Source organism: Melozone crissalis, unplaced genomic scaffold, assembly GCF_028551555.1.
Source record: "Melozone crissalis strain CALT ecotype California unplaced genomic scaffold, PUWL_Pcris_2 ptg000026l_1, whole genome shotgun sequence".
Lineage (NCBI taxonomy): Eukaryota > Metazoa > Chordata > Aves > Passeriformes > Passerellidae > Melozone > Melozone crissalis.
This window is the reverse complement of record NW_026535804.1, coordinates 1029108-1055717: the sequence shown is the minus strand read 5'-3', so window position 1 is coordinate 1055717 and position 26610 is coordinate 1029108. Positions and strand designations below refer to the sequence as shown.

At 57.3% G+C, this 26610-nt stretch overlaps 4 protein-coding genes across 4 annotated transcripts in view; all 4 read right to left on the bottom strand.

Annotated features, from left to right (window-relative positions):
* PIK3R6 (phosphoinositide-3-kinase regulatory subunit 6) overlaps positions 1 to 26610 on the bottom strand; it is a 258611-nt gene that overhangs the window by 140375 nt on the left and 91626 nt on the right. The window lies entirely within an intron of this gene.
* Positions 1293 to 5479, bottom strand: TVP23C (trans-golgi network vesicle protein 23 homolog C). The gene is made up of 7 exons (XM_054278956.1): positions 5448 to 5479; positions 4555 to 4637; positions 4244 to 4388; positions 3728 to 3817; positions 3034 to 3165; positions 2826 to 2954; positions 1293 to 2146 (listed from the first exon to the last, which is right to left on the bottom strand). The coding sequence occupies exons 1-7, from the start codon at positions 5448 to 5450 to the stop codon at positions 2114 to 2116; spliced, it is 615 nt and encodes a 204-aa protein (XP_054134931.1). The 5' UTR covers positions 5451 to 5479; the 3' UTR covers positions 1293 to 2113.
* LOC128938379 (F-box/WD repeat-containing protein 10-like) lies at positions 7363 to 15166 on the bottom strand. The gene is made up of 10 exons (XM_054278562.1): positions 14855 to 15166; positions 13866 to 13994; positions 13301 to 13413; positions 12738 to 12935; positions 12392 to 12513; positions 11622 to 11770; positions 11141 to 11283; positions 10185 to 10343; positions 9109 to 9317; positions 7363 to 8210 (listed from the first exon to the last, which is right to left on the bottom strand). Exons 1-10 carry the CDS (start codon positions 15164 to 15166, stop codon positions 7363 to 7365), a joined length of 2382 nt encoding a protein of 793 aa, XP_054134537.1.
* LOC128938378 (cytochrome P450 2C5-like) lies at positions 18146 to 24654 on the bottom strand. The gene is made up of 10 exons (XM_054278561.1): positions 24560 to 24654; positions 22553 to 22742; positions 21791 to 21953; positions 21311 to 21460; positions 20508 to 20668; positions 20206 to 20382; positions 19979 to 20120; positions 19388 to 19575; positions 18585 to 18726; positions 18146 to 18339 (listed from the first exon to the last, which is right to left on the bottom strand). The coding sequence occupies exons 1-10, from the start codon at positions 24652 to 24654 to the stop codon at positions 18146 to 18148; spliced, it is 1602 nt and encodes a 533-aa protein (XP_054134536.1).

Sequence of the window (26610 nt, the reverse complement as noted above, 5' to 3'; positions counted from 1 at the left end):
CCCAGTTGATGCTGAAGAAGCTGGCTCCCTCGGTGTGGAGTCCTGGGGCTTGTGGCAAAAAGCACATTCAGAGAATTTCTCTACTCCGAGGCAACTCCCACTTCCTGCTCCCCAGGAAACCCCAGCACTCAGCGAGTGAGAATCAAACCAGACTCACACCCAGCTGCAGCAGAGATAAGAAATTTGGTTCTGATCCATGACAGGAATGCAATGAACTGCCAGTTTCTCAGAAGCCAAAAGCCTGAATGTTTGCCAAGAGCTAAAAATAATCCAAAGAAAGCTCTATTTAAAGGCATCTACTAAGAAATGCCTCTGTCCTTGGTTAAATAAACTGTAACTTCCAGAAAAGCCCTGTTTTCCACGAGTCTGGGGGGAGCTTTGGCAGCAGGTGAATAAACACCGGGTACAAAGCTTTTAACACATTTTAGAAACAGCAGCAGCTGGTGGCTGGAGCTGTGCCAGCAGCAAATGGGCTGGCTGGGCTGGAGCAGGGAGGATTCCCACTCCTCCCTGCAGGACCTGCTGAAGGTTCTTCCCTTGGGGGTTGGACTGAATTTGGCCTCCTCACAGTGATTCCCCAGAAATGCCTGGTCCCTTGGATGGAAATGGGCACTGGAGCTCCTCTGTGTGTGTGGGACTGAGCAAGGGGCACCTCTGAGTGCCCTCCAAAGGAGAGGAGCCCTGGGGACACAACGACTTCAGCTCTGTGTGCTGACAGCTCCAGCAGCTGGGGCAGAGTTTGCCCAGGGAAAACTGCAGAGCCTCAGCTGACAGAACTGTGCCAGAGCTGCAGGAACAGTTTAAATGGACATTAAACTCCTGCTAGAGGTGCCTGACAAGGACATGGGGCAGAAATGAAGCTGAGCCATGAACCACAGGAGGGAGGTCTGGGCTGGTTAAACAAAGCAGCATTTTATTTTCAAGATTTAATAAATACATATTTACAAAAGGAAGGTATCAATCAGAATTAAACAAATGTACAGCTGCCAGTACTGCAGAGCACAGGGACAGGAACCAGGGCCATGCAACCCCACAATCCACAGCACACAGGAGCCAGAGAGAAACCATCATGTAAATTCTTCAGTCACAATCCTGACCCAGAACGTTCAGCACCTGCTGCTGTGGAAGCACAGGCTCCAGGGCAGAGTCCAGAGAGGGAGCTGAGCTGGTCCCAGTGCAGGGATGAGCTCAGACACAGCAGTGCCATCCCTGTCAGCACTGCCCCCAGCCAGGGCTGTCCCCAGCTCAGGGACAGCACAGAGTGCTCTGCAGGAGGGTGACACCCGGCCAGTGCCACCCTGTGCCAGGAACCCCCATCCCCACACCCTGCTGGCCTCAGGAGCAGCCCCATGGCCCCAGGGTCCCCTCCAGGACAGGCCATGGCCTCAGGGTGACAGGCCAGGCACACAAGGCTGCTCTCACAGCCCTGCAGTCTTCCCTGGAAATTCTTCTGCTCTTCCACTCTCCAGACAGGCCCAGCCCTGCAGGGATACCCCAGATCCAGGGATTTGGAATGTTCTCCAGGTCTATGAAGGCTTCAGAAACCTGGTCACAGGTCACCTTCTGCAGCTGCCATGGGACCTCAGGGATCTTCCAGCAGCTCAATTTCCTTCAGATGCCCCTCACTGCAGCCCTCAGAGCCATTCCAGTCACACCGTCAGGGATGCAGGGCCAAAAATTCACAACTTAAACTGTACCAACAACCTCCAAGAGCCAAAGCTGAGAGCCCACAGCTGAAAGCACCCAGGCACCAAGTGCTGAAGGAGCAGGAGAGCTCCCAAGGCTTGGCTTGTACATGGCTTTTCTGAAGAATCTCCAGCAAATTTTTTTTAACTCATCTAGTAGCTCTAAACCTCTATGAAACCCACTCAGGTTATCTTTTGATTTAAAGTTTAAGCAAATTAATTCTTGTTAATCAAACTAAAGAGAAGACCTAAACACAAACTGCTAGTGGAAAAGGGAATATAAGTTGCCAGGAGTGTTAACCTCAAGTCTTGCACAATTTATTTACTTCTTTTGATTCACACCTTGTGTGCAGCTCCCGAATTGGTCAGAGCAAGTTCTCTGCTGGTCACTGCTGGGAATGCAGCCTGGCTGGAGGCTCCCACCACACTCAGGATGCTGCCTGGTCCTCTGTAGCCATGGTCTGCAGGAGGCAAGATCAAAGAGGGCAGGAGAACTCTGTGAGCCACTGCTGGGATTCTGGGGCAAAACATTCATTTCTGCCAGAGCCTGAGACTGGCCTGGGCACCGGGGTAACCCCTGCCAGGGCACAGGAATTCAGGAGAAACCAAGAAGGGGATGGGCCCAGCAGAGAGTGCCAAGAGAGGTCATCAGTGTTTGAGCTTCTGACCACACTGATGGCAGCAAATACAGCAAATATCTGTGAACCCATGACAGCCAAAACACCTCTGCCAGGGTCATCAACACAGCCAGAAAAGGCAGCAGTGGGGTGAACTGGGGTGGCTGTTCCTGCTGGAACATTGGTTCCCTTTCCTGCAAGGAGCAAACCCAGAGCTGGGGGAGAACAGGAGCTGCTGAAGAGCTGGGTGGGGGTGGGAGAGAGCACAGAGGGCAGGGGCAGCCCTTTCAGCCTGGTGTTACTCCCAGCACAGCAGACACATCCCAGTGATTCCTACGGCACGGACCCACAGCACCAGCCAATACCTCAGCACTGGGTGACAGCAATTAGCAGTGCTCTGAGCCTTAATTAACGGGGCTGAGGCTCCCCAACAGCAGCGTGGGCAGGGTCCCAGTGCACAGCTCAGAACACCAACGAGCCCCTCGTGCTTTCCCCAGGGATCCCAGACCCCTGGGGGCCTCACCTGCCGCAGGAACTGCTTGCCCAGGTAGCTGGTGGCCATGCTGGTCAGGTTCTTCCTGCTGCCAACTTTACATCTGATGTAGCCGTAGAGGTTGGCTCCCTGCAGCACCACCCCCATCACCACCACTGCCTGCGACAGGAAAAGCATCAGCAGCTGCAGCCCCTGGCTCAGACAGGGCAGAGCCAGCACGCAGCTCAGGGGCACTCACCAACCACTTCACTTTGAAGGAGAACAGAGCACTGAAGGCAAAGATCACCCAGATCATGGGGCAGGTGATCAGGCCTAGCCAGAAAATTCGGGACTCTGCTTCAGATGAGGTCTTACCCCCTTGTGCTGGCACCTGAAACAGAAAGGAAATGGCAGTGACCAGGTGCTCCATCCTACAGATCCCATGTCCTTACAACCAGGGCAGAATCCCCACACTCCCTGGGATTTCCCTCCACACTGCAGCACTGGGTGCTTCCAGGACTGATTTCCACATCACACAAAGACATCTCTGCAATAGGAAGTGTTTCTACTTAAGGGAATCTTTTCAGTTTTCTCTCAGAATCACTGGAGGCAGCAGCATCAAAACCTCTTGGAATGCTCGGGGCTAGAAGGGTAATTTGGGAAAAATGACATTTTCTGCAAGGTTCAGTTACAAAGCTTAGAAACAGCCACAGAAGTAATTTCCTACCTCCAAAACTACAGACTTACAGTACTTATATTAAACCACATCAGAACATCATGAGAACTTTTTAATAACTCAACAATGAAAAAGCTCATTCCCCCCAAAGCAGCCTGCACAGATCTGTGGGTGCCAGCAGAAGTTCCCTGTGCAATCTCCCCTCTCCAGCAGCACCATCCAATACCAGGGGTTCATAAAGCAGACAGGAGTACAAGGTCAGAGCCAAATCACCAACCTTCCTGGCCTCAAACACCCAGTGGCTCCTGCCATCATCATCCACCTGGTTCCACCAGCGAAGGCCAACCATGAGCCGCCCTGTGACGTTCTGGAAGAGAGCAGAACCTGTGAGCTCTGGGTGCTCTCACAAAGAACCCTCCTGCCACAGCTCAGGGCTGGGCTGCTGCTTTCCACAGTGCCTGTCTGCCTCACACGGGCAGAATGAGAGCCACAGCAAGCCATTCCTCAGAGCCCCAGCAGATCTGTGGTGCTTCTGAGCTGGTAACAAAGCCTGTGCTGCCTCAGAAGGGAGCCTAACAAATGCTCTCCACTGGACCTTCCAAAGGAGCCAAGTGCACAGAGATGTCAGAGTTTATTTCATAAAGCTCTGCAATCCCCCCAGCACTTAAGAGTATTTTGAGGTATCATTTTGTGGGAGAGGCACAAATAAATGACTTTTCTGAGACATGAGCATCACTGTCAGTTATTTTTACACAGCAAGACAAAGACAACAAAAAGCGCAAGGGGAACTCACCTTCACAGCCCAGAAGTCACAGGACAGGAGGAGGATGATGGTCACCATGCAGGCAATGAAGCTGCTGGTTAGGAGCTCACAGAGCACGTAAACAACGATGGCACTGACTCGGAAGAACAGGTGGAAAAATGATGCCACTGGGTGCCTGGAATGAAGGACAGGACAGTCACAGCTCCTGCAGACAAGTGACATTGCCAGGGTACAGGTCAGCATTGTAACATGAACCCAGTGTTCTGAAAATACATGAAATAACTGCCTGGGAGCTGACACAATGCAGAGACATTCCAGAAACTCCCTCTGTCACCACCAACCTTATTTTTGACTTTTTGGATCTCCTGGATGCATCATCATCTGCGTCAAAGAGAGACACATCTTCAATGTCATCACTGCTGTCCTGAGGTGGGGAGCAGAGGCAAAGGATTACAGGAGAAAAATGAAACAGTTTTCAACATCAGCCTGGGACAGTGTTCATCACCCAGAAAACCACAGAGGGACCTTGGGATCAGAATTCATTTGGGAAGAAGGTGAAGATTTAACCACAAACAAGCCTACAGTGTGATCTCAGAAATGATCATTGGGGCTCAGGTTGGTGAGCTGCAGCTGGGCTGATCACAAACCCCACTGCTCCCAGGCGTGGAAAGAGCACATCTGGCTCTGGCACACAGCATCTGACACCTGCTCTCCTTGCCTCGCAACTCCAGCTGGGGCAGTGGTTTTGTTCCTGAGCCTTCCAGGACAGTCACTGCCCGGGACTGCGGCCAGGACGGAGAACTGAGAGAAGCCGCTCTGCTGTGAGCCCCAGAGGTGCGAAGCGAGCCCCGAGGTGTGGGTGCCAGCAGCTCCGCCCGTGTCACACAGCGCCGGGCACGCTCCGTGTCACTCACCGCCGGTCACGGCCGCGGAGCCCGCAGGGCCCTTGGTACGGACGGGCGGGCCTGTCAGGGCAGGAAGCGCCTCCGAGCCCCTCAGCTCGCCCGGGGCCTGTGGGAAGGGGGATCCCGCTCCGGGATCCTATGATCCGTGCCCAGGCCCCTGCTCCGGCCCCGGTCCCGAGATCCCGGTCCCGTGTCCCATGGCCAAGTCCCTGATCCCAGCCCGAATGCCGCTCCCGGTCCCGTGTCCCATGGCCAAGCCCCTGATCCCAGCCCGAATGCCGCTCCCGGTCCCGTGTCCCATGGCCAAGCCCCCTGTCCCGGTCCCGCACCATGGTCGGAGCCGCCACTTCCGCCCCGCCGTCGCGTCACAGCCGCGGACCAATCGCGGTGCGTCCAGTGACCCCGCTCGGCCGCTCCGCCCCCTGCGCGTGCGCGCTAGCGGGAGCCGGACCCGAGACGTGGCTGGGGCGGGCCCCGCTCCCGCCAACGGCCCTGAGGGGAGCGGGGGGGGCAGGGGGGACCCTGAGGGGCCCTGAGGGGAGCAGGGGCATCCCGGGATCCGGCACCACCTGAGGGGGCCGGGGGGACCCTGAGGGACCGGCACCGGCTGAGGGGATCCGGGGAATCCTGAGGGGATCCCGGGGAACCGGCACGGCCTGAAGGGAGTGGGGAGATCCCGGGGAACCGGCACCGCCGGAAGGTCCCGGGGGGATCCGGGGTGCTAGCGCCTGAGCGCCCACAGCTGCAGGGAGGTGCTGATGTACGGACTCCCAGTTGAACACAACCCTGTGGCCATAAAGGAACCAGCCCTTCCATGGTGTTTTTCCAGCGGGCTTTATTGAGGGACGCGTTTCCCGCGGGCTGTGGCGCGGTTCCTTGGCCGCAGCCGAGTGGGTTTATCCTCGTTCCCTGGGAGGAGCTGCCATCATCCATCGCTCCGTCCTGCCCGGCATGGCCGCCCCGTGGCACGGTCCCTGTGCCGCGGCAGGGTGGGTTTATCCCCGTTCCTTGGGAGGAACTGCCGTCATCCATCTCTCCATGCTGCCCGGCACGGCCGCCCCGCGGCTCGGTCCCTGTGCCGCGCCAGCTGCAACCTCCCCGCGGTCACTTTCGCTGGCTTCATCCCAGCGTTTGCGAGTCCAAGGTGGCATTGAATTAAACAAACCAACGCTAATCACAGCCCCACTGTGGGGACAGTTTCAGAGAGTTTAATTTCAAACCAGAACAGCTGCTGAAAGCCCCTTTGGCATGACCATGGGCAGAACTGGCCTCTCTCAAACCTCTGATACAACAGATTTTTGGTACGCCCAGACACTCAAGGCTAGATAAATAGCGTTTTTCAAATACTAGAAAGGCTTTTGTCATCCTGTTAAGTTCTCGGCATTATTGGAAACCACAAAATGATGGAGTAGTTGGGGTTGGAAGAAACCCTAAAGACCATCCAGTTCCACCCCCCTGCCATGGACAGGAAACCTTCCGCAATCAAGTACATGTAGGCATTTATCCACAGAAATGGGGAGATTGACCCCCTTACCCTGTTTTGCATTTCATAGAAATGAAGTCTAAGCTGCTTCCCACAGCTCCTGGGGCTGGAGCTGTTCCTCCCCAGGGCAGCACTGGAGCTTCCCTGTGGAACCTCCCCAGGGTTCCCTCAGATCTGTCCAGCCTGGCCGGGTCCCTCTGGATGGCAGTGCCTCTCTGGGGTCAGTGACACCTCAGGGCACCCTGCCCGTGGTCCGGGGCATTAATTAATGGTGATGTTAAACAAAATCAGACCCAGATCAATCCCAGTTATTGGCCTCCAAGCAGACTTTGTGCCACTGATCCATCGGATTTCAGTCCACACACCTTCAGCTTCTACACCGTAATCAATCCACAGAAGTTCTGATAAGAAGTTTTTATTATTGTTCTCACAGGATTGAGCCCATCCTGAGCTGTGTTGGTGTCAGACAGTGCCATGTTGGTAACAACAGCAGGTTTAGGGAGTTAAATCCAGGAGAGGGCTCAGTCCATTCACTGCCTCGACAAATGGCTGAATATACCAACAATATTACTTAGGAAAACTTACAGTGGAGCAGTGTTTTATACTGGTTTTTAAAACCACAGGGAGTACACTTAAATAAACTAAATATACTTAAATGTATATAAATGAATATATCTGTATTTTATACTTAAAGCCACATGGCAGACTCAGCTGGACACCAGACCCCAGGTCGTGGCTGTTGGCTAGACCTGAGGATCACCTCAGATAAATGTGTTATGCCCAAGTTCTGGAGCAGGTGTTTTCCTCTCCCCAGTAAAAGAATCCACAGGTAGGCCTTTAATTTTCCTCAGCCAGGCTTTCCTTCTGGCTCTGTCTTTGTGTTCTGTGGGCTTTGCCTGCTGTGCCTGGTGCTGAGCTGCCACAGCTGCCTCACGCAGCTCCTGCTCCGCTGTCAGGAGCCTGAGCCCACTGTTCCTGCGGGAAGTGTAGGCACAGGAGGGCTTTATTCTCCTGGGACCTCCATTCCTCATCTCTGCAGCCGTGCCAGGCGTTGGTTGGATCAGCTCTGAAGAAGCTGCGCAGAGATTGATGAGCTGATGCCTGTCTTTGGGACCAGGAGTGTCTTTCCCACGGCCACTGGGAGTTCTCCATTTTCCCAGAGAGCCACAGAGCTTGGGACGTACAACACGGGGAGCAGGGATGGAGGATTTTACAGCGGGGCTGTGCAGAGAGTTCTCCAGCCTGAGCAGCAGCAGTTTGGTTTCAAAGGGAGTTGAGGTTTTTGTCACAGCCCGCGAATGGCTGTGCAGCCTGGCGCGCCGGAGCTGGGCTGCCCGCTCCTCCTGGTGCTGCAGGGCCGTCCTGGGCACCGGCAGCTGCCCGGGGCGCCGCTGCTGCTGCTGCTGGGCTGCCCTGGCCCTGGCAGAGAGCAGGCTGGGGCTGCGGCTGCCACCGCCGGCCCTGCAGGAGCTCTGCAGCGTGCCGATGGTCAGCAGGAACTTGTCGGGGGACATGGGACTCCTTGGGTCTCTCTGGGGCAGCTCGCACTCCACAGTGGCCTCTGCCTCCTCAGCTGCAGGGGAAGCAGAGCCATGTTCAGCTTCATCACCTGTAGCCAGAAACAAAGCAACACATTTGGGGTTGAGAGGCTTTCCCACACACTGCAGAGCACAGAGTCAGAGAATCACAGAATAACTGAGATGGGAAGGACCCACTGGGATCATCCAGTGCAGCCCCTGGCCCTGCCCAGCAATCCCACCCTGGGCATCCCCGGCAGCGCTGTCCAAAGGCCCCTGGAGCTCTGGCAGCCTCAGGGCTGTGCCCATCCACTGGGCAGCCTGGGCAGTGCCAGCACCCCTGGGGAATAACCTTTCCTGATCTCAGCCTGACCCTCCCTGGCCCAGCTCCAGCCATTCCCTGGGTCCTGTCTTTTACCAAGCAGAGCATCAGTTGGCATCTGCTGGCCTGGACAGCGGGAACCTTTTCCCAGCCCATCACTTCATCTGCAATACTCAGTTTGTGGCTGGAGGATTTGTCATCACACTGCATTGGATAGCTCTGACTAAAAACAAAATAACATCACTGTGTTACAATTGAAAAGGTGGCTGTTTCTGGGCAGTTGCCTTTCCCAGTGATGGCAGACCCTGAATGTAGGTGTTCTCTCTCTCACTTTCCCGGGTGTTTGCAATGAATAATTCAAGCCCTGAATCAGCAGCGTGTTTCCAAGCCCACCAGCTGTGCAAATATGAATACTACTACTGATTTCTGTCTTACTCATTTGGAAAATGACAGTGCCTGTCTTGAAAAATGTGTTGAAGTTACACCAAACCGTTGTAAAAAGGCGGAAAGGTTCCACAGAAGCCTAGAAAATGACAGAACCATTGAAATGGAGCAGCACATCTGCTCTTGACAACAGCAGTCTGAATATTGGCTGGGCTGGAGGCAGTGGCTGCTTGGTTTGTTACTCAGTTTAGAAAAGCCAGAGAAGAAGAAGCTCAGTGTGATACTTTTGGGTTTTCCAAGGCTCTTTGGTCTCTGGCGAGATTTTGGGGACTTGTCTGGAGCTCGCTGCGGCTCTGCACTGGTGCCCTGGCGCTTCCCTTTCTGGGACCTCCTGTCCTGCTTCGGCACCTCTCTGTCAGCGGGCAGGGAATAGTCCCACACCACCTCCTCGAACTGGAGCAGCAGCAGCCTGCTGGGGGAGTTGGTCACCACCCTGCAGGAGGGAGGAGAGAGCCATAAAAGCACAGCAATCACAGACACAGCAGGTCCTGCCTGAGGGGCTCCTGTACAACACAAACCCCAGGGCCTCCAGCAGATCCGAGATCAGCATCTGTCCTGGAAGGAGCAGCAGCAATTGACCCCATCAATCAGACACTGCACAGTTTAACTTGTGCTCTGTGTGAGTCTCTGGTGCTCTTTTCATTCAGCTCCATGGCAAAATTAATTTTAAAATAATTGGGATGAAAATTTCCAGCAGTGGACAGAGCTAGATCAGAGTAGTGCTGAAGGATGGAAGTACCTAACTACAAATACCATATTGTCAGGGACATCTAAGTGTGGATTGAAGGGCTGTGCTGGTCTGGTTGGGGTGGCAATAATTTCTTCATAGCTGCCCATTTATTGCTGTGTTTTACAGTGTGGCCAACCCAGCCCTCAAACCACAGCAATGTTTTACCCATTGCTTCCACAGTAACTGGGAGCCACCTTTAGTTAGAGGTGCAAAAGTGAATGAACCTGGAAGGATTTCTCATTATTGGCCTTTACAAAAAGGCTGTAGTTCAGGGAACAGGCAGGGACTGTCAGGTATTGCCTTGATTCTCCAACCTCCTAAGAATTTCTGAATTCAGCTTTACAGTTGGTCTGTATCTTCAGCTGTAGAGAAATAGGAAATTGTACATTGCTGAAGAGACTAAGGAATTCTTTTCAGCCACTGTGAACTAAAGCAGGTTATTGAAGCAGTTAATAAATAGTGGAGCCCTTTAAAAATTATTTGTGAGAAGGAAAAAACACACAGTTCCTTAAATTTCAGTGTAATCCATAAAATCTGGGCCAGAGCCTGCTGGCAGCAGCTGTCACCCACCTGTTTCCTGCGACACAGAGAGCAGACACGGGGTCCCCGCTGCCGCCGGGCTCCAGCACTCGGAGGCAGGTGCCAGTCAGGAAGTTGAATATCCGAATGCATCCATCAGCACAGCCACTGATGACTCGGAGGTACAGGAACTCCAGGGACAGCACTTCCCTGAAAACACACCAGGCCAGTTGGCACTTCCACGGTGCTTGCACGGGGAGAAATGGTCAGCGAGCTCCTTCAGCCTGCAGGGGAAGCAGAGCTCTGGCTGCAGCATCAGCCTGCACTGAGGAGCTGATCAGGGCATTGCAAAGGTCTGACAGAGACCTCCCGGATCACTCCATGTCCAAACCAACAGCCCAGTGCATCCCCCACTGGAAGGTGTCCCTGCCATGGCAGGGGGTTGGAATGAGGTGATCTTTAAGGTCCCTTCCAACCCAAACCATCCTGGGATTCTGTGATTCCATGCTCCCCATAGCAACCATATGGCCGTGGCCATCTGCTGCATTTGAAATTTCAGTTTTATGTCCAGGAAAATCAATGAAAACCGTACGATTCTTCAGTTTTCACAGTTCTAGATACAATTCAAGTCCGAGAGGATGGCGTAACACGCAGTTGGTCAGCATGAAACTGGGCCACCTCTATTCCTGCCCAGGTGATGTGACGCCCTGTGGCACACAGCAAGGGATCCTTGCAATACTGGGCTGTGCTCTGTCTGCCTTTAGTCATCCCTGGTTGTGATAAAGGGTTGTGGGTTTGCATTTCAGCTTGTTCCAGGTCTTAACTGAAAATGCTGCTTGTGACCACAGGGTGCCTGACAGAGCCTTTGAGATAAAGATGGGTGCTAGTGGGGATATTTCAAATCCTCAGAATGGTAATTAAGGCATTTTCTGGTCCTGTAAGGGGCACTTTTTCTTTACAGTTTCAGTCCACTGTTGAATACAACTTGAAACACATCTGATTCCTACTTGGGATGGAAGAAAGCCATCAGGCATCTCCTGAATTTTCCCAGCATGCTCCATCCCAGGGCATATCCATCACTGCCCCCTGTGACGAGGTGCCACTGGTCAAAGGACAAGCAGAGAACTGGGCCTTGGTGCCTCTCTAATGTCTGCAAAGTAAAAACAGAAGGTGCAACACATCAGTAATGGGGATGTAAATCTGTCTGAGGTGTCCCATGGCTTTCAGGACACCAGCCTGACATGGTTTTACAGTGGTGTTGTACCAGTGCCCCCCATGGATAACTGTGATTGTTTTATAGTCACTGAAATGTTCTGGGCTTGGTGCTGCTGCTGAGCTCCTGGCATGGAATTACATCCCTTTCCCATCTTTATTACATGGGATTATTTTCTTTTTTAGAAAGTCTTTGGCAAATGCAAAAAACCGTGATGAACTAGCAGAGAGTTGTGACCATTTAGCACAGAATTATCCACCCCAGAGGAAACTCACCTTGATCAGAGCCCCTGTCTCAGCACTCCAGACCTTCACCAGCCCTCGGTGGCCCCCACTGACCACGTGGGTCCCGTCCATCCTCACTGCCTCCACAGGGCTGCTGTGCATCAGGGTCCTGAGGCATTTCCCACTCTCCAGGCTCCACACTGCTGGGGCAGCAAGGAGAATTAAAAATGCATCTGCCCCAGTGATGAGTTTTGGGAGTACAACATCCATTAAAAATACTATTGGATTACAGTCACACCTTGTACCTGCAGCTCTGTGAGGAGCTGAGTGTTGGCTTAAAAACCATAATTGCATGGCAAACAATTTAAATGTGAAGTCCAGAAAAAGCGCATCTTTTCCACCTTTATTCTATAAGGAAACATCTGGCAAAGCTGAAAGGTGATGCCACTTGCCCAAGAGTTGGGATGGCATTACAGCCACAAAGCCATTAATTCTGAATAAAAGCAGAAATAATGAGAATTTAGTCCCTGACACAATCAGAGACTGTGTGTGCACATGTCTCCGGTGTGCCACTCTCCCCAGCCCCCTGCCCATGGTTCTGCAGTGATTCCCTGTGGCTGGAGGGTCCCAGTGCTCCTGTCCCTCCCCCTTCACCATGCCATCCCCAGCTCCCAGTTCTCCTTTCCCCATGCCATCCCCAGCTCCCAGTGCTCTCACCTTTCCCCATACCATCCCCAGCTCCCAGAGCTCTCACCTTTCACACCATCCCCAGCTCCCAGTTCTCCTATCACCATGCCATCCCCATCTCCCAGTGCTCTCACCTTTCACCATACCATCCCCAGCTCCTGACACCAGGTGCTCCTGGTGGGAATGCAGGCAGCTGATGGTCGCATAGTGACCCGTGAAGGTTCTCACACAGGCCCCACTGTGAATATTCCAGCACCTACAGAGAGGAGAACTTTAGGTTGCTTCCATGTTATTCCATTATTATTTCCTATTTAACGTGCCCAACTCTGCTCCCCACACCAGGTTAAAATCAGGAGCTGTTCCACTGAGGTGTCAGAGCAGTTGCAGCGGTCAGGTCAGGCTCAGCATTAACGTTTGCCCCTGTCCTTCCCTCTCCCATCAGTGTGGCAGGCTGGGTGTCCTGGCACAGTCCCAGCTCACCTGATGCTGAGCTCCAGGCTGGCGCTGCTGAGCAGGATCCCTCTGTCCTCGCGCAGGCACAGGGCTCTGATGAGCCCGGCGTGGCTGTGCAGCAGCAGCTCCTCCTTCCCTCCCGGCACTCGGAGCAGCCTCAGCCTCCTGCTGCCAGCAGCCACCCAGTGCCCACCGCTGTAGTGGGCTCTCCTTGTGCTGTCACACCTGCCAGGGACAGTGCCTGGGTGAGCTTTAGCACTGCCCTGCCTTCAGCTGAGCATGTGGGCAGAGCTCTGCTGGTGAATCCTTTGCAGGGCACCGCCACAGCCCCTAAATCTGCACATCCCCCTTTGTATCAGGGTGGGCAGAGCGGGGAGGGCTCCTCCCAGCCCCATATCCCTTGGGATACACCATGGATCACCAACACTTATTCCTTTGAAAACAGCTTATCTTGGCACCTTTATTGAAAAAATGAAGATTTCTTAATACTGATGCAGAGGGACCCTTCAGCCGTCCAGGAGGAGGATCACAGGGAATGGAACAGCTTTCCTAGAGCTGCTCTTGGCCCTGCAGCTGGGCACTCTACTCACTGCTCCATGAGGACACGGGTCTTGTAGGGGCCACAGAAGACATTCCTCTCTTCCAGCTCGATCTTGTCAGTTTTCAGTTCCCGATAGGCTTCCTGCAGACCCAAATCCTCTGTCTGATGGCAAGGGAAATAAGGAAAAGTAACTCAGAGAGGCAGGAATGCAGCATTATTCCATAGTATTGAACCTAGCAGCTCTAGGGATGAGCCCAGAGTAAGGAAAACCAGAGTGCAGCAAGACCTGCTCAGTCCAGAGTTGTTCCCAGGCCGTGTTCTGTGGCATAAATGGAAGCCCTGAGAGCTGCACCCTTTATTCTGAGGGAAGAGAGCCCTGGCCCCAGGATTGTGCCATGGCTGGGGACACACAGGGATGAGGCAGAAGTTTGGGAATGTCTCCCCAACTCCCTCCCATGTGGGAAGGTGCTGAGTGAGCCCTGGTCCCTATGAACTGCTCAGGATGGGGCAATCCAAAGGCAGGAGTGGGGAAGAACAAAGCAATTCCAAATTCACTGTGCTGTCTCCCACGAGCTCTCTCCTCCCCAAACACTGACATGCAGCATCCAACAAACCTTGGATTTACGCCTCTTCTTCTGCTCCTTGTCCTTCACTTCAGTGACCTCACCCTCATCGTTCAGCTGGGGAATTTGCACATCGACTCTTTTAGCATAGTTTGGCATGGTTTTTCTAGGACACAACTCCTGGAATAAACCAACAGAGGCAGGAGTCACTGCAGAGCCCACGCTGGCAGGGTGTGCTGCTCCTCTCCTCGGATGCTGGGGCTCCCTGCAAGGCTGAGCTGCACACTCTGCCTTCTCATTGAGACCTGGCTTACATTTAGCACTCTATCCACCTCAGGTTTAACTTCCGGTGAAAAATAATTGCGTTTTATTATTTTTTTCCACAGTCTAGTCTTAAGGTTTTAACAGGCAGCAAAATTTTGAGCTCATCTCATCTTTGGCAGGCACTCAGTTGATTCAGAATCCAAACCCACTGAGATGGGAGGCTCTCAAAACACCTCAGTCAACACTCGAGATTCGTTTTTAGCCTGTGAAACCTTCCCTGAAGCCTTTTGTGAAGGCCAGCACAGAGCTGAGCCCAGAGCTCCTTCACACCTCACTCTGTGGCAGGTCCTGCTGGCCGGGCCAGGCCTGTCCCAGAGTTCTGCATTGCTGTGTTCCAGCCATGGCCCCCAGCTCCTCCAGACCCCTTGCATTTCCCTTGCCCTGTGTGGAGCATGTGGAGCTCAATCCTGAGCTGCCCTGGGAGCTGTTGTAGCTCTGCCCAACCTCCCCCACCTCTGGAAATTTTCATTGTGACCAAAGTCTGCTGTCCTGAAGAATGCTTGGATGCATTTTTAGAGTCTCAGGCTCTCTAAAGGAGACTGAAAGCTGTTCTTGTGACACTGTGAAGTGTCACCTGACTTTGCTCTGGAGTGGAAGGGCCATGGCAGAGTTGGGTTGCAGCCTCTGGTACAGGAGTTCCCATTTAACAGCTTGGGCAGCACAAAACCCCTCTGGTTTTAAAGTGCATAATGATGGCAGGAGCACAGGTGTCTCACCTGCATCTGCAGGAGGTTCTTCTGGACTGTGTTCTGACACGCCTTGTCCTCCCGGGCCCGCCTGACCAGGAACGCCCAGTGACCATTCACAGCAGAGCAGGCATCCAGGGATTTCTGATCCAAAAGCCCTGGGAAGTTAAAGGACAGGTTGGCTGATCCCCTCTGGAAACCTTTCCTTCCCCTTAGGGGAAAGCCCTGGAAAATCAGAGCAGCTTTACCCAGGATGGCCATGGACAGCTGGAATGGCAGGGCACGGGTGAAGTCCTTGTGCTGGCTGCCATCAGAGCCTGGTGGGAGCGACGCGGGAGCCATGGTGACATCTGCACCAGCTGGGGACAAAGGTGAGCTGGCCCCTGCATCGGGACCTTCCTGGCAGGGCACTCAGTGCCTTGGGGTCAAAGGCACGTTCTGGTGCTCGGCCACCTGGAAAACAGGGAATTTACAGTGCTGAAGAGCTCGAGTTTTGGTGGCACGGACAGCACCGCTGCCAGCAGTGCCCTGGGAGGGCTGCGTGGTTTTTAACTCCTCACTCTGGCTCTGTGCAAGTGACAGAAAAGGGCTGGGAGCACTCCTGCTCAGCAGGACAGGACAGAGGCAGCCCCCAGGGGATGGGCACGGGAGGTGACAGCCCCAGGATCAGCACGGGAGGTGACAGCCCCAGGGGATGGACACAACACGGGAAGGTGACAGCCCCAGGGGACGGGCACGGGAGGTGACAGTCCCCAGGGGATGGACACAACACGGGAAGGTGACAGCCCCAGGGATCAGCACGGGAGGTGACAGTCCCCAGGGGATGGACACGGGAAGGTGACAGCCCCAGGGGACGGGCACGGGAGGTGACAGCCCCAGGGGACGGGCACGGGAGGTGACAGTCCCCAGGGGATGGACACGGGAAGGTGACAGCCCCAGGGATCAGCACGGGAGGTGACAGTCCCCAGGGGATGGACACGGGAAGGTGACAGCCCCAGGGGACGGGCACGGGAGGTGACAGCCCCAGGGATCAGCACGGGAGGTGACAGCCCCGGGATCAGCACGGGAGGTGACAGCCCCAGGGATCAGCACGGGAGGTGACAGCCCCGGGATCAGCACGGGAGGTGACAGTCCCAGGGGACACAGCAGGGCCACTCGTGCCAAGGACATGGCACCGCTTTGCTGAGAGCAGGGGGAAGCCTCTGCCTTCAGCCGCTCCATTTCCGGCAGCACGAGTACGGCCGGAGCTGTGAATTCAGAAGGAAAGGAAGGGATTCCTCACCCTCCTCACCCTCACCTGCCCGGGGCTCCCCTCCACCGGCACCGGCCCCGCCGCGGCAGTTACCGGAACCTCCAACCGCCCCGTGAGGCTGCCGGGAGCCCGCGGGCACAGCCCCGCAGCGGGCACAGCCGGGCACGGGCGGGGACGGGGCATGTCGAGGGATGGTGGGTGATGGGGGATGTTGAGGGATAGTGGGGTGCCAGGGGATGTCGGGGTGATGGGCATGTCAGGGTGAAGGCAGGTGCCAGAGGATATTGGGGTGCCAGGGGATGTCAGGGTGAAGGCAGGTGCCAGGGGATATTGGGGTGCCAGGGGTTATTTGGGTTCCAGGGGATGTTGGGGGATGTCAGAGTGCCAGGGGATGCCAGCAGCCCCCCGGGATGGGCACCTGCGCCGAGAGCAGGGCACCGTGCCAGCCCCGAGCACAGCTGGGCCGGGCAGTGGCACAAGTGGCTTGGAACACCCCGGGAAGCAGAGCACGGGTGGCCTTTGGACGCCTGTTTGGCTTTACACACAGGAGCCCAGAGGTCACCCAGCTCACAGCACAGTGCTGACCCAGGGCTCCAGCAGAGGGTGAGCCAAGGCTTTGGTCACACACGTTTTTGGCAGGCGGCTCTGCCTGAGCTTCCCCAGATTAATAAAAGAGCTGATTTAGTCATGCAAAGGTCACAAACGCACTCAGAGTCAGAGTAAAGGCTGGCTTGTGCATCATTTGGGACAAGGCACCCAGAATTAACTGGGCCCTGATGCCACCTCCCTGCAGCAGGGCACAGCCACCCCACCCAGGGCAGGGTCCCTGCTGTCCCCCCTCCATGCTTGCAGGAGCACCCCAGCAAGGCAAATCCCACCAAAACCAGCTCTGAGACCCCTGGGAACCCCAATTTCCCCCATACCCTGAAATCCCAGGCTTTGCAGGGTCCCCAAGCCCCAGTGCTGACACAACACCTCTCAGCACCCTCACCCCAGGCAGGGGGGACAGGAGGGCTGGGAGCACAGCCCACCCTGCCTGCTCCCCTCAGGACCCCCAGGGTGACCCCAGAGCTGCACACGGAGCTTGGCTGGCTCCTGAGGGCAATTCCAATATTGGTGTGCAGGAATCAGAGAAGCACAGCCCAGCAATGAGATAGCAAGGGTGTGTTTTTGGAAGGTGAGAGAATTGGAATTGTTCAGCCTGGAGAAGAGACTCCAGGGAGACCTTAGAGCCCTCTCCAGAACCTCAAGGGGCTCCAAGAGAGCTGAGAGGGACTTGGGACAAAGAACTGAAGTGACAGGTCAAAGGGAGTGACTTCCAACTGCTACAGGGCAGGATTAGATGGGACACTGGGCAGAAATTTCTCTGTGAGGGTGCCCAGAGCAGCTGTGGCTGCCCCTGGATCCCTGGCAGTGCCCAAGGCCAGGCTGGACACTGGGGCTGGAGCAGCCTGGGACAGTGGGAGGTGTCCGTACCATGGCAGGGACATTGGATTGATGCCTGGGTGATTTTCTGGCTCGAGCTGTTCTGGGAAAGGTGAAGGCACCCCAGGAAGAGCCATGGAGCTGAAATCCTGTGTCTGGGAGGCTTGTGCTGGGAAGAACCAGATGCAAGAGGCACCACAAGTGTTCTTGTAAACACCTGCATCCTGTTGTGATGGTGATTTTTATTGCTCTGAATCCTTCACCAAACTGAGGGAGCCCCTGCCTGGCCAGGAGCCCCAGACAGCCCTGCCACGAGGAGCTCAAACAGGGGGATGGGATGGGATGGGATGGGATGGGATGGGATGGGATGGGATGGGGATGGGATGGGATGGGATGGGATGGGATGGGATGGGGATGGGGAGGAGAAGCACTGCCACCTTCCTCGTGTTCCTGGCATGGGGAGGGAAGGGCTGGGAGCAGGCAGCTTGTGGAGCTGGTGGCACAGGTGCCTGACAATTCTCACAGGTGAAGCTCCAAGCCCAAAGTGTCCCTGCTGTGGTGGCTGTGCCCTTGTAGCCACAGGGCTCGCTGCGGGGCAGGGGTGGAGGCACCTGGAGAGCCTTCCCTGGTCCTGCTCTCCCAGCTTAGGGGGACACTGGGCGTGGGAGAGCGAAGAACTTGCCCGGGATCGCCCTGCTCTCGATCTCGAGCCACAGGGAGAACAGATCCAGCTCCCTGTGCTCCGTGGCCAGCTGGAAGGTGAAGCTCTGCAGCAGCGTGGTGAGGAACAGGAAGAGCTCGATGCGGGCCAGCGCCTCCCCCGGGCACATCCTCTTCCCTGGGCACGAGAGAGGGGTGACCAGGGGGAACGGGGGCACAGCGGGGTGGGCAGGTACCCATGGGGACCTGGGGACAGCAGGGTGGGCAGGCACCCATGGGGACCTGGGGACAGCAGGGTGGGCAGGCACCCATGGGGAGTGAGGGGACAGCAGGGTGGGCAGGTACCCATGGGGACTGTGGTGCCACTGGGTGCCCGTGCTGGCACTCCTGGGCACGGAGCTGGCAGGGTGGGGCAGTGCTGACCTGCTGAGAACGCCATGAAGGCCTCGCGCTTCCTGAACTCGCCCTTCTCATCCAGGAAGTGTGCGGGGTCCACTTTCTTGGGGTTCTCCCACTGGGTTGGGTCCGAATGCACAGAGGAAAGGACTGGAATGACAGGAGTGCCCTGTGGGAGAGGGATGGGGCAGGGATGGGACATCAGTGCCATGCCTGGGCTCTGCTGGGGTGGATTAGTCAGGGGGGAGCATCCAGGGAACACGGGGGAGGCTGGGTGTGCACCCCAGTACCCAAGCAGGTTCCCATTGGTGGCTCTGTGCCACTGGGACAAATGACATGGGGCTCTGGTGTCCCCATGGTCCCCATGGTCCTGCCAGCCTCTGTGCAGCTCATGGGACACAAATTGCTGAGTTATTCCTGTGGATTTCTGTTAAAGCCTCTCTCACTGCCCCAAACCCAAAGGCAGGAGCTGTTCCCTCAGGGTGGGTTTTGTGCACAGTGCTCGTGGTCAGACAGGAGGGGTAGCCGTCCCCACCTCTGCCGAGAGCTGGGGGCTCTGGCCTGGCCCCTCCCCAGGCTGGGCTCCTGCTCCAGCCCCGCAGCCCTGCACGGCTCCATGGGGAGAAGAGCTGTGTTCCAGGATGGGCAAGGAAGGGCCCCGGGCTGTGGGCAGGACAGGCCCACTCACGTACCTCTACTCCCCTCTGAGAGGTCATTGCTACCGGGATTGGGAAACACCCGGGGCCTCCAGACGTGAGCAAACAGTGCAAGGACAAAGGCAAATGGCCCTGAAGCCCCGCTGCCACCTCTCCCCAGGGCCAGCCTGGTACCTTGGGGATGGTGTAGCCCCTGAACAGCACGTCCTGCGTTGCCATGCGCGGGAAGTTCTCGATGCGGGTCTTGTGGAAGCGCTGCAGCTCGTGGATCACGGCGTTGGTGTAGGGCATCCTCAGCTTGTCCTCCGTGCTGGGGGCACGGCCAGAGCCCACCACGGCATCGATCTCCTCCTGGACCTTGGCTGGGGACAGCAGGGGGCTGGGTGCCTGCTCTGCAACTTCCCCAGGGTTTCTTATTGGCCTCCACGGGCACTTTCCCTAAACCCAGGGGTGGGCTAGAGGGGGAGCAGCCTGCCCTAATCCCTTGTAAAGCCCAGAACAGTCGCTGCCCTCATCCCTCCCTGCACCAGGCAAGCTCAGAGCATCTCCCACATGGTCCAGGGCCATCTGCACGGGCAGGGATGGAGCACAGGAGGAGCGCCAGGATCCCCTGGCCTGTGGGAGTCTGGGTCTAACAGCTCCCACCCTCGGGTGATCCACAGGATGATTTGGGTCCTGTCTGCCCCCAAACAGGACCCTCCAGGGCTGGGACCCTCTGCCCCATGAGCACCCCAGGCACAGGAGCAGCTGTGTTTGCTGCTGTACCTTGGATGTGGGGGTGCTTTGCCAGCATCAGCAGGAAGAACACCAGGGTGTTGCTGGTTGTCACCGTCCCGGCCCCGAAGAGGCTGAACACTGACATGATCAGGTCTTCGTGGCTGTACATGGTCTCTGGGCTGCCCTTCTCCTGGAAGGTGTGGTGGGGAGGGGCTCAGGGTTGTCTGGGTGATCCTGCAGGCTGCAGCCAGGCTGGAGGGCAGCCCCCCCTCTACCTTCTCTGCTCTGATCAGGAAACAGTCGATGTAGTCCCGGGGGCAGCTGGAGTCCAGAGTCAGCTGGTGGAACTGCACCTTCTCCTGGATGTGGTCCTTCAGCTTCTGGCAGTCAGCCAGAACCTTCTTGTGCGGCCCCGGAAGCCGGTCCATGATGCTGGGGAAGGTGTTGTACACCTGTGGGCACAGCACAGCTCAGGTTCCCCACCCGTCCCTCACAGCCATGCTGTCCCCCCAAGGCAGGGATCACCCTCAGCCCCTGGGGCAGCAGGCAGAGGGTGCTGAGCACAGCGGGCTCCCACCTTGGCCACGGGGGACAGGAAGAAGCTGACGTAGTTCCCCACGGCGTTGAGCAGCTCCAGGAACGCCGCATCGCTGTAGCTGTAGCGGCTCCCGAACACCACGGAGCAGATCACGTTGGACACGGCGTGTCTGAACAAGGTCATGGGCTCAAAGGCATTTCCTGCAGCCACCAGGGGTGAGAAAAGCACCAAAAGTCACCAGTTATTTATTTGCTTCAAGACAGAAAACACCCCTTCCCCCCGCTCTGAGCCCCTGCTTTTGGACCTTGGCTGATCTGTGGGGCCTGGTAGGCACAGAAAAGAGCCCTCCTGAGCTGGGGGCTCCTCCATCCATCCATCCATCCATCCATCCATCCATCCATCCATCCATCCATCCACCTCCCCTGCCACAGCTTGGACTGAGGGAGGCACAGGCACCTGCAGGAAGCCCCAGGAGATGTGTTGGCAGGAGCTGGGTGTTGCTGGAGAGGAGGAGATCACCCTGATAAGCCTGAGGGCAGTGTCCTAGCCGGGCGTCCCCAGCCCACACAGGTCTGTTCCCTATTCCTGCTCTTCCAGCAGGGAATGCTCCTCGGTTTGGGCCCTCCCTGCACCGGTTCAGAGCAGATCTCCCTCCTGGCCCCTCAGCCGTGCCTGTAGCACGTCTCTGCAGCTCCTGTGTGGGGCGGGGCTGGATCTCAGCCCTCCCCTGCATGGATCACCCACACCAGGCCCTGCAAACAGCCTGGGGCCCCACATGTCCCATGGGGCTCTAGTGTGTCCTCTGCCTGCCACAAGGCCAGCAGGGCCAGGAGCCACGTCACCTTTGAGCTTTGCCAGCAGCTCCACCAGGTGCTGAGCCTCCTGCTGCACCTTCTGGGACATGGAGCTCTTCCCCATGCCAAAGTCCCGCAGGGTGCTGAGCGTGAACCTCCGCAGCTCCCGCCACTTCTTCTCATTGTCAGAGACAAATCCTGGGGGGACAGGGAGGAGATCAGCCCCTGCCCTCCCTGCTGCTCCCCAGGAGTGGGAACCCTGCTCTGAGGAGCAGCAGAGCAATGAGCCAGGGGATGATATGGGTGTGCACAGTGTCCATGAAAGGATGAGGATCTCTGCAGCAGCTCAGAATAGAGCTGGAACTGCCTAGCTGGAGTTAATATTGTCCTTGCCCTTGTCATAGGAATTTAAGGGTCTTGTGGAGCAGGAAATGGGTGTTTGAGCTCTTGGGTGCTGAGCCCTTCCCTGGGCTAGAGGTGTGGCCATCTGCTCACCCAGATGGATCCAGGAGAGGCCCAGGCACTCACCATAGTTTTTGGAGAGCTGCATCAGGAGGGGGATGGAGGGTCTGCCCCCAAACTCCTCAGAGTGTCCCACCAGGGCGTCCTTCACCACCTCGTACCCGCAGAGCACCACCACCGGCTTCAGCCCCAGCCACACGGTGAAGATGGGGCCGTAGGTGCTGCTGAGCTGGGGATGGGCATCTCTGTCAGCCATGGTCCCACACCAGTTCATTGACTTCATTTCAAACTGGGACTGGAGCCCACAGCACTGGTGAATGCCCAGCAGGGAGGGGAAATGCCTCCCTCAAAGATGTGACTTTATCCCACTCCCAGCCCTGTCCGTGTCCCTGTCCCTGTCCTGTCCCTGTCCCTGTCCCTGTCCCTGTCCCTGTCCCTGTCCCAGCCCTGTTCTGTCCCTGTCCCTGTCCCTGTCCCTGTCCCTGTCCCTGTGGGTTTTATCCCAGTGCCCCTTTGGGGGTTCAGAGCATCATCTCCAGGAGCAGCTCTGGACAGCAGCAGCACTGCAGCCCTCGAGGGGCATTGTCACCACGTGAATGCCTTACAGGAGAAAGGCTTCAATAACAGGGCTGATTCTGCCACAGCGGAAGGGATTTAGGCAATTCTGGTAGAGCAGGAGATGAGGAAGGGAAGAAGAGAAAAGAAAGGTAGGAAGAGTCACTCGTGGGACTCCCCTTTTATTTTGGCATGGGACTTTCCCGCTGTCTGTCCTGCTGTCCTGCAGATGGGTCCAGCACGGCCACTCGTCCCTTGTCCCTTGTCCCTTACCTTCTCGTAGTGCCTGTAGAGGGGCAGCACATCCTTCTGCCACAGGTTGCCCAGGATGGGCCACGGGGCTGGGCCAGGAGGCAGCTGGCTCCTCCTGGGGTCACTCCGCCAGACCAGGAGCCACAGGACGGAGAGGAGGAGGAGGAGGAAGAGCGGAGTGACGAGCAGCTCGGCGTCCATCCTCACCGCGCTGCCGAGCAGGGAAAGAAACGAAGGAATTCCGGGGAGGAAAGTGCACAGAGAGCGGAGCAGAGGCGGCTGTGTGTGCCCTCCCTGCTCGGTGCAGCACGGCCGTGCAGAGCTCCGGGGGCTCGGCGCTGCTCGGGACCCGAGGCGCTGCTGTGTCCCGGCCACGCCTGTCCCCGCCGGGCTGTGACACGGGCTCGGAGCCGTCCTGGGCACCGGGAGCTCGGTGACCCCGCGGAGCCCTGGGGCGGCAGGACTGTCCCTGCCCGTGCCGCTGAGTCACCTTTGCCCGGTGCTCCCGTGCTGCAGCACGCGGCAGGAGAAGATGTCACTGTCACTGTCCTGGCCCAGCCTTTCATGTCCCGGGCTGTCGCTGCCCTGTGGGTCACTGCCCTGCTCACCAGGGCAATGACCCAGGAGAGGCTGTTCTGGTAAAGCGAGTGGCAGAGGGGACGCTGTGCCTGGCCACACACCTGGGGGTTACAGTGTTCCATCAAACTCCTTCCTGGTGGAAAATGGATCAGAAAATAGAAAAAAACATTTTTTTCTGATATCTTTTGGGGCTCCTCTTGGGCTTTGGAGGAACATCAGCCCAAGGTGGTGTGGTTATTGGAGGTGTGGGTTAACTCCTCCCTGCGCATCTTGCTCTGAGCAGCTGCACATCTGGCTGCACATGAGCACATCTGGCACAGGCACAGTCACCCCACGGCTGGGCTGAGCTAGCTGGGCACAGAGCAGCTCCCAGGAAGGGATGGCATTCCTCCTAGGGGAGAACAGGGAGGAGGTTCAGGTCCATGCTGGTCCCTGCTGAGGAAGGAGCCCCTCAGCAGAGGGAATTCTGTGGTGCTGGCAGAGAGGAGCCTGACCTGGGGCACTCCCCTGGAGCAGCCAGGCCCAGAGGTGACAATGACACCAAGGCAAAGGATGTTGTCCTAGTGCCACTTTTCCAAGGGCATCCCAAACCCTCCGAGGTGCTCTGCTCACCTCTGTGGGATGGAGGATGTGTGAACACCTCCAGCACATTCCAGGCGGTCCCCTCTGCCAGCCCAGGCTGAGGCAGCCCTGGCAGCCGCTCACCATGAGGCCCAGACCCCGTAATGTCTGAGCTGGGAGTATTTTTGGTTGCTCTCAATAATGCAGCAGCGCTGGCTGAGCACAGCCTGGCTGTAATTGCAGGCCCAGTGTCATTTGTCATCAGTGTCACCCTGCTGGCTGCCAGGGAGCTGCAGGGCAGCGTGGTGCCAGCGTCCCTGTCACAGCCCTGGGGCTGTCATCCCACTGATGTCCCAGCTCTGGTGACAGCCCTGGGCACTGAGTGGGGCTCTGGGCTCTGGTACCTGCGGGTCCAGCCCTGCACCCTCTGGGGCTCAGCACAGGAGTGCTGTCCCTTCCTTCCTCCAGCTCCACATCCCAACTAAACCAGCACATTTCTCCCGGTCCATGAAACATCTCAGGGGGCTCTGGGAGCCCTGTGGGACACCAGGGGTGGGACCTGCTGTGGGTGTGAGGCAGCCAGGAAGTTCTGTGTCCGCTCTTCCCAAGCAGGAAGACATAATTCAAGAGGAAGATGAAGCAATCCTCACTTTCCCTCAATAAATATCATCAAACACCGGCTGCTGGTTTTAATGTGATGGAGCAGCAGCAGCAGTGATGTGTACAGGGGTGGCACAGCATAGCAGAGCACGATCCTGGCATTGGGGACAGGCATGGGAAGAGTAATGGTTAATCAGGGACAGGCAGCCGGGATCCCTCCCCACCCAGTGCCTGCGGGATCCCTCCCCAGTTCCCGTGGGATCCCTCACCCCCCGGAGCCGTGCCCACCAAGGCAGGATGCCCGGGGTCACTGACTCGGTGCGAGGCCAGCGGGATGCCAGGGATGTGCTCACATTCGGGAATGCCCCGCTGGAGCGGGTCATGCCCGCGGGCACAGCCCCTCTGCCCCCGGGCAGAAATCCAGCCCGGGCAGGGAGCGATCCATCCCCAGCGCCGCGCCCGGGGTGACAAGTGATGGAGATAATTAAACCTCCCGACAGCATTTCAATTTCCGACCCCCCCCCCCCGCTTCCCCTGCTGCCCATCCGAGGGGTCACGGGTGTGAGGAGGGAAGGGCGGCTCTGGGAGCTTTGCAGCTGCACCAGGCACTGCCCACAGAGCAGGCAGTAATTAATTGCTTAATTAGCCAGCATTCATTCATTTATCCCTGCTGTAATTCCCCGGAGAGCAAGGCTGGCTGCAGCAGGGGCTTGTGGTGGGTCTGGATGATGGGTGCAATTCCAGGAAAGGAGCCTGCAGCTCTCCCTGAGCCCTCGCTCCTCGCAGGACCCGGGCCCTGCTCCCACGTCTCCAGAAACACGGCTCTATTCCTAAGCCATGTTTGGAGAGGGCAAAGTTTGCCCTGTGCTCATGGAAATGAGCCGAGCCTTGCCACGCTCCCGTGTCCCTGGGGATGAGATGGATCCCAGCCCATGTCAGGGAGCTGCTGGGAAATCACCCAAGGATGTGGAATACAGAGGATTCCTTAGAGCAGCTGCCCTGCCCTGAAACCTTCCTGTCCTGCTGCTCACCTTCCTGCAATAATTACAGAGAGGACAAGAAATCCCCCCTTCTCTCTGCTGCCTGGCAAACACCCTGGGTCCTTGTCCGGGACACAGAGCTCCTCTGCTCCCCGTTTGTGTATTTATCGCATCCATAAACCTCATTGAAATGCGTCCATTCAATGAGGGGAAATCAGCACTCCACGCTGGTGGGGGTGATGCTCTCACCCTCCCATCAGCTCCGGGAGAAAGGCAGCACCGGGGGAGCCGGGCTGGGCACCGGGCTGGGCACCGGGCACGGCCCCGCGTCCCTGCCGGTGGCACCAGGAGCTGCTCCAGGGCCGGGAATGCCAGAACCTTCCTCATTTCTGTGCCCGGTGCCAGCTCTGGGGGCTGGGCCGGGAGCCCCGGCGGGCAGGGTGAGCCTCGGTGTGCGACCCTACAAACCTGTAGGAAGGACTTCAGGGGGGTTCGGTGTGCCCTGTGCGACCCCACAAACCACTCACAGGACTGCGGGGGGACGAGAGGCTCTGCCGGCTCTGCCGCTGCTCTCACGGGCCGGGTCCGCCCTCCCAGAGGATGGAGCCCTGGGGACAGGGCAGGGAGCGTTGGGGAAGGCAGGGAGCCATGGGGACAGGGCAGGGAGCCCTGGGGCAGGCAGGGACCAGGCACAGCCCCGGGCCGAGCGGGGCAGCTCCGGTGCCATCTGTCACCGGTGCCACGGGCACGGCTGGGCCAGGTGGCAGATGGCAGCTCCAGCCGGGAGAGGGGAGCAGGGGATGCTGCAGCACGGGCAGGGAGCCGTGCTGCCAGGGAATCCACTCCTGCCTGGTGCGGGGCAATTCACAGTGTACAGGGACTGAAACACGGAGTGCACAGCCTGGTGCCCCCTGGGATGGGATCCATGGGATGGGATGGGATGGGATGGGATGGGATGGGATGGGATCCTGCAGAGGTTGAAGGCTCGTGCTCCAGCACAGCTCAGCCAGGACAGAGCAGGGGTTTGCTGGTGGTCTCTTGTCCCCCACCAGGGATAAGGGGTGGGAGCAGCTCCCCAGCTGCACCCGCTGCTCCCCTCCTCCCTTTCCCCGTTTTCCTGATGCAGGGATTGCACAGACACCGCTTCCATCCCACCCTTCATTATCTCTGTCTCCTGGAGCAACAAACAGGGAAATGTGATTAAAGCCTCTCTCAGGGAGCTTATCAGCCTGTGGGAAGGCCATGAGCTCCCTTGTGCTGGGAGAACACCCTGGGCTGCTGGGGTGGCAGCAGCACGGCTGAGCTGAGGTTCCTGCTGCCTGCACCCCACGGTGCCCAGCCTGAGGAGAGGCCGGGGGG

What these genes read in the sequence shown, in the direction of transcription:
- LOC128938379 (XM_054278562.1), bottom strand. Translation starts at nt 15,166, where the DNA reads ATGGCTCCCGCGTCGCTCCCACCAGGCTCTGATGGCAGCCAGCACAAG. An exon ending in CTCTGTGTCGCAGGAAACAG is followed by an intron (nt 9,318 to 10,184) that starts GTGGGTGACAGC and finishes TCCCTCCTGCAG; the next exon opens with GGTGGTGACCAACTCCCCCA. An exon ending in GAGCCTTGGAAAACCCAAAA is followed by an intron (nt 8,211 to 9,108) that starts GTATCACACTGA and finishes TTCTGGCTACAG; the next exon opens with GTGATGAAGCTGAACATGGC.
- TVP23C (XM_054278956.1), bottom strand. An exon ending in CCTTCAAAGTGAAGTGGTTG is followed by an intron (nt 2,955 to 3,033) that starts GTGAGTGCCCCT and finishes TTCCTGTCGCAG; the next exon opens with GCAGTGGTGGTGATGGGGGT. An exon ending in GCAAGCAGTTCCTGCGGCAG is followed by an intron (nt 2,147 to 2,825) that starts GTGAGGCCCCCA and finishes TGCCTCCTGCAG; the next exon opens with ACCATGGCTACAGAGGACCA.
- LOC128938378 (XM_054278561.1), bottom strand. Translation starts at nt 24,654, where the DNA reads ATGACCCGCTCCAGCGGGGCATTCCCGAATGTGAGCACATCCCTGGCA. An exon ending in GCAGCTCTCCAAAAACTATG is followed by an intron (nt 21,461 to 21,790) that starts GTGAGTGCCTGG and finishes CTGTCCCCCCAG; the next exon opens with GATTTGTCTCTGACAATGAG. An exon ending in TCCTGTCCCCCGTGGCCAAG is followed by an intron (nt 20,383 to 20,507) that starts GTGGGAGCCCGC and finishes CTGTGCCCACAG; the next exon opens with GTGTACAACACCTTCCCCAG.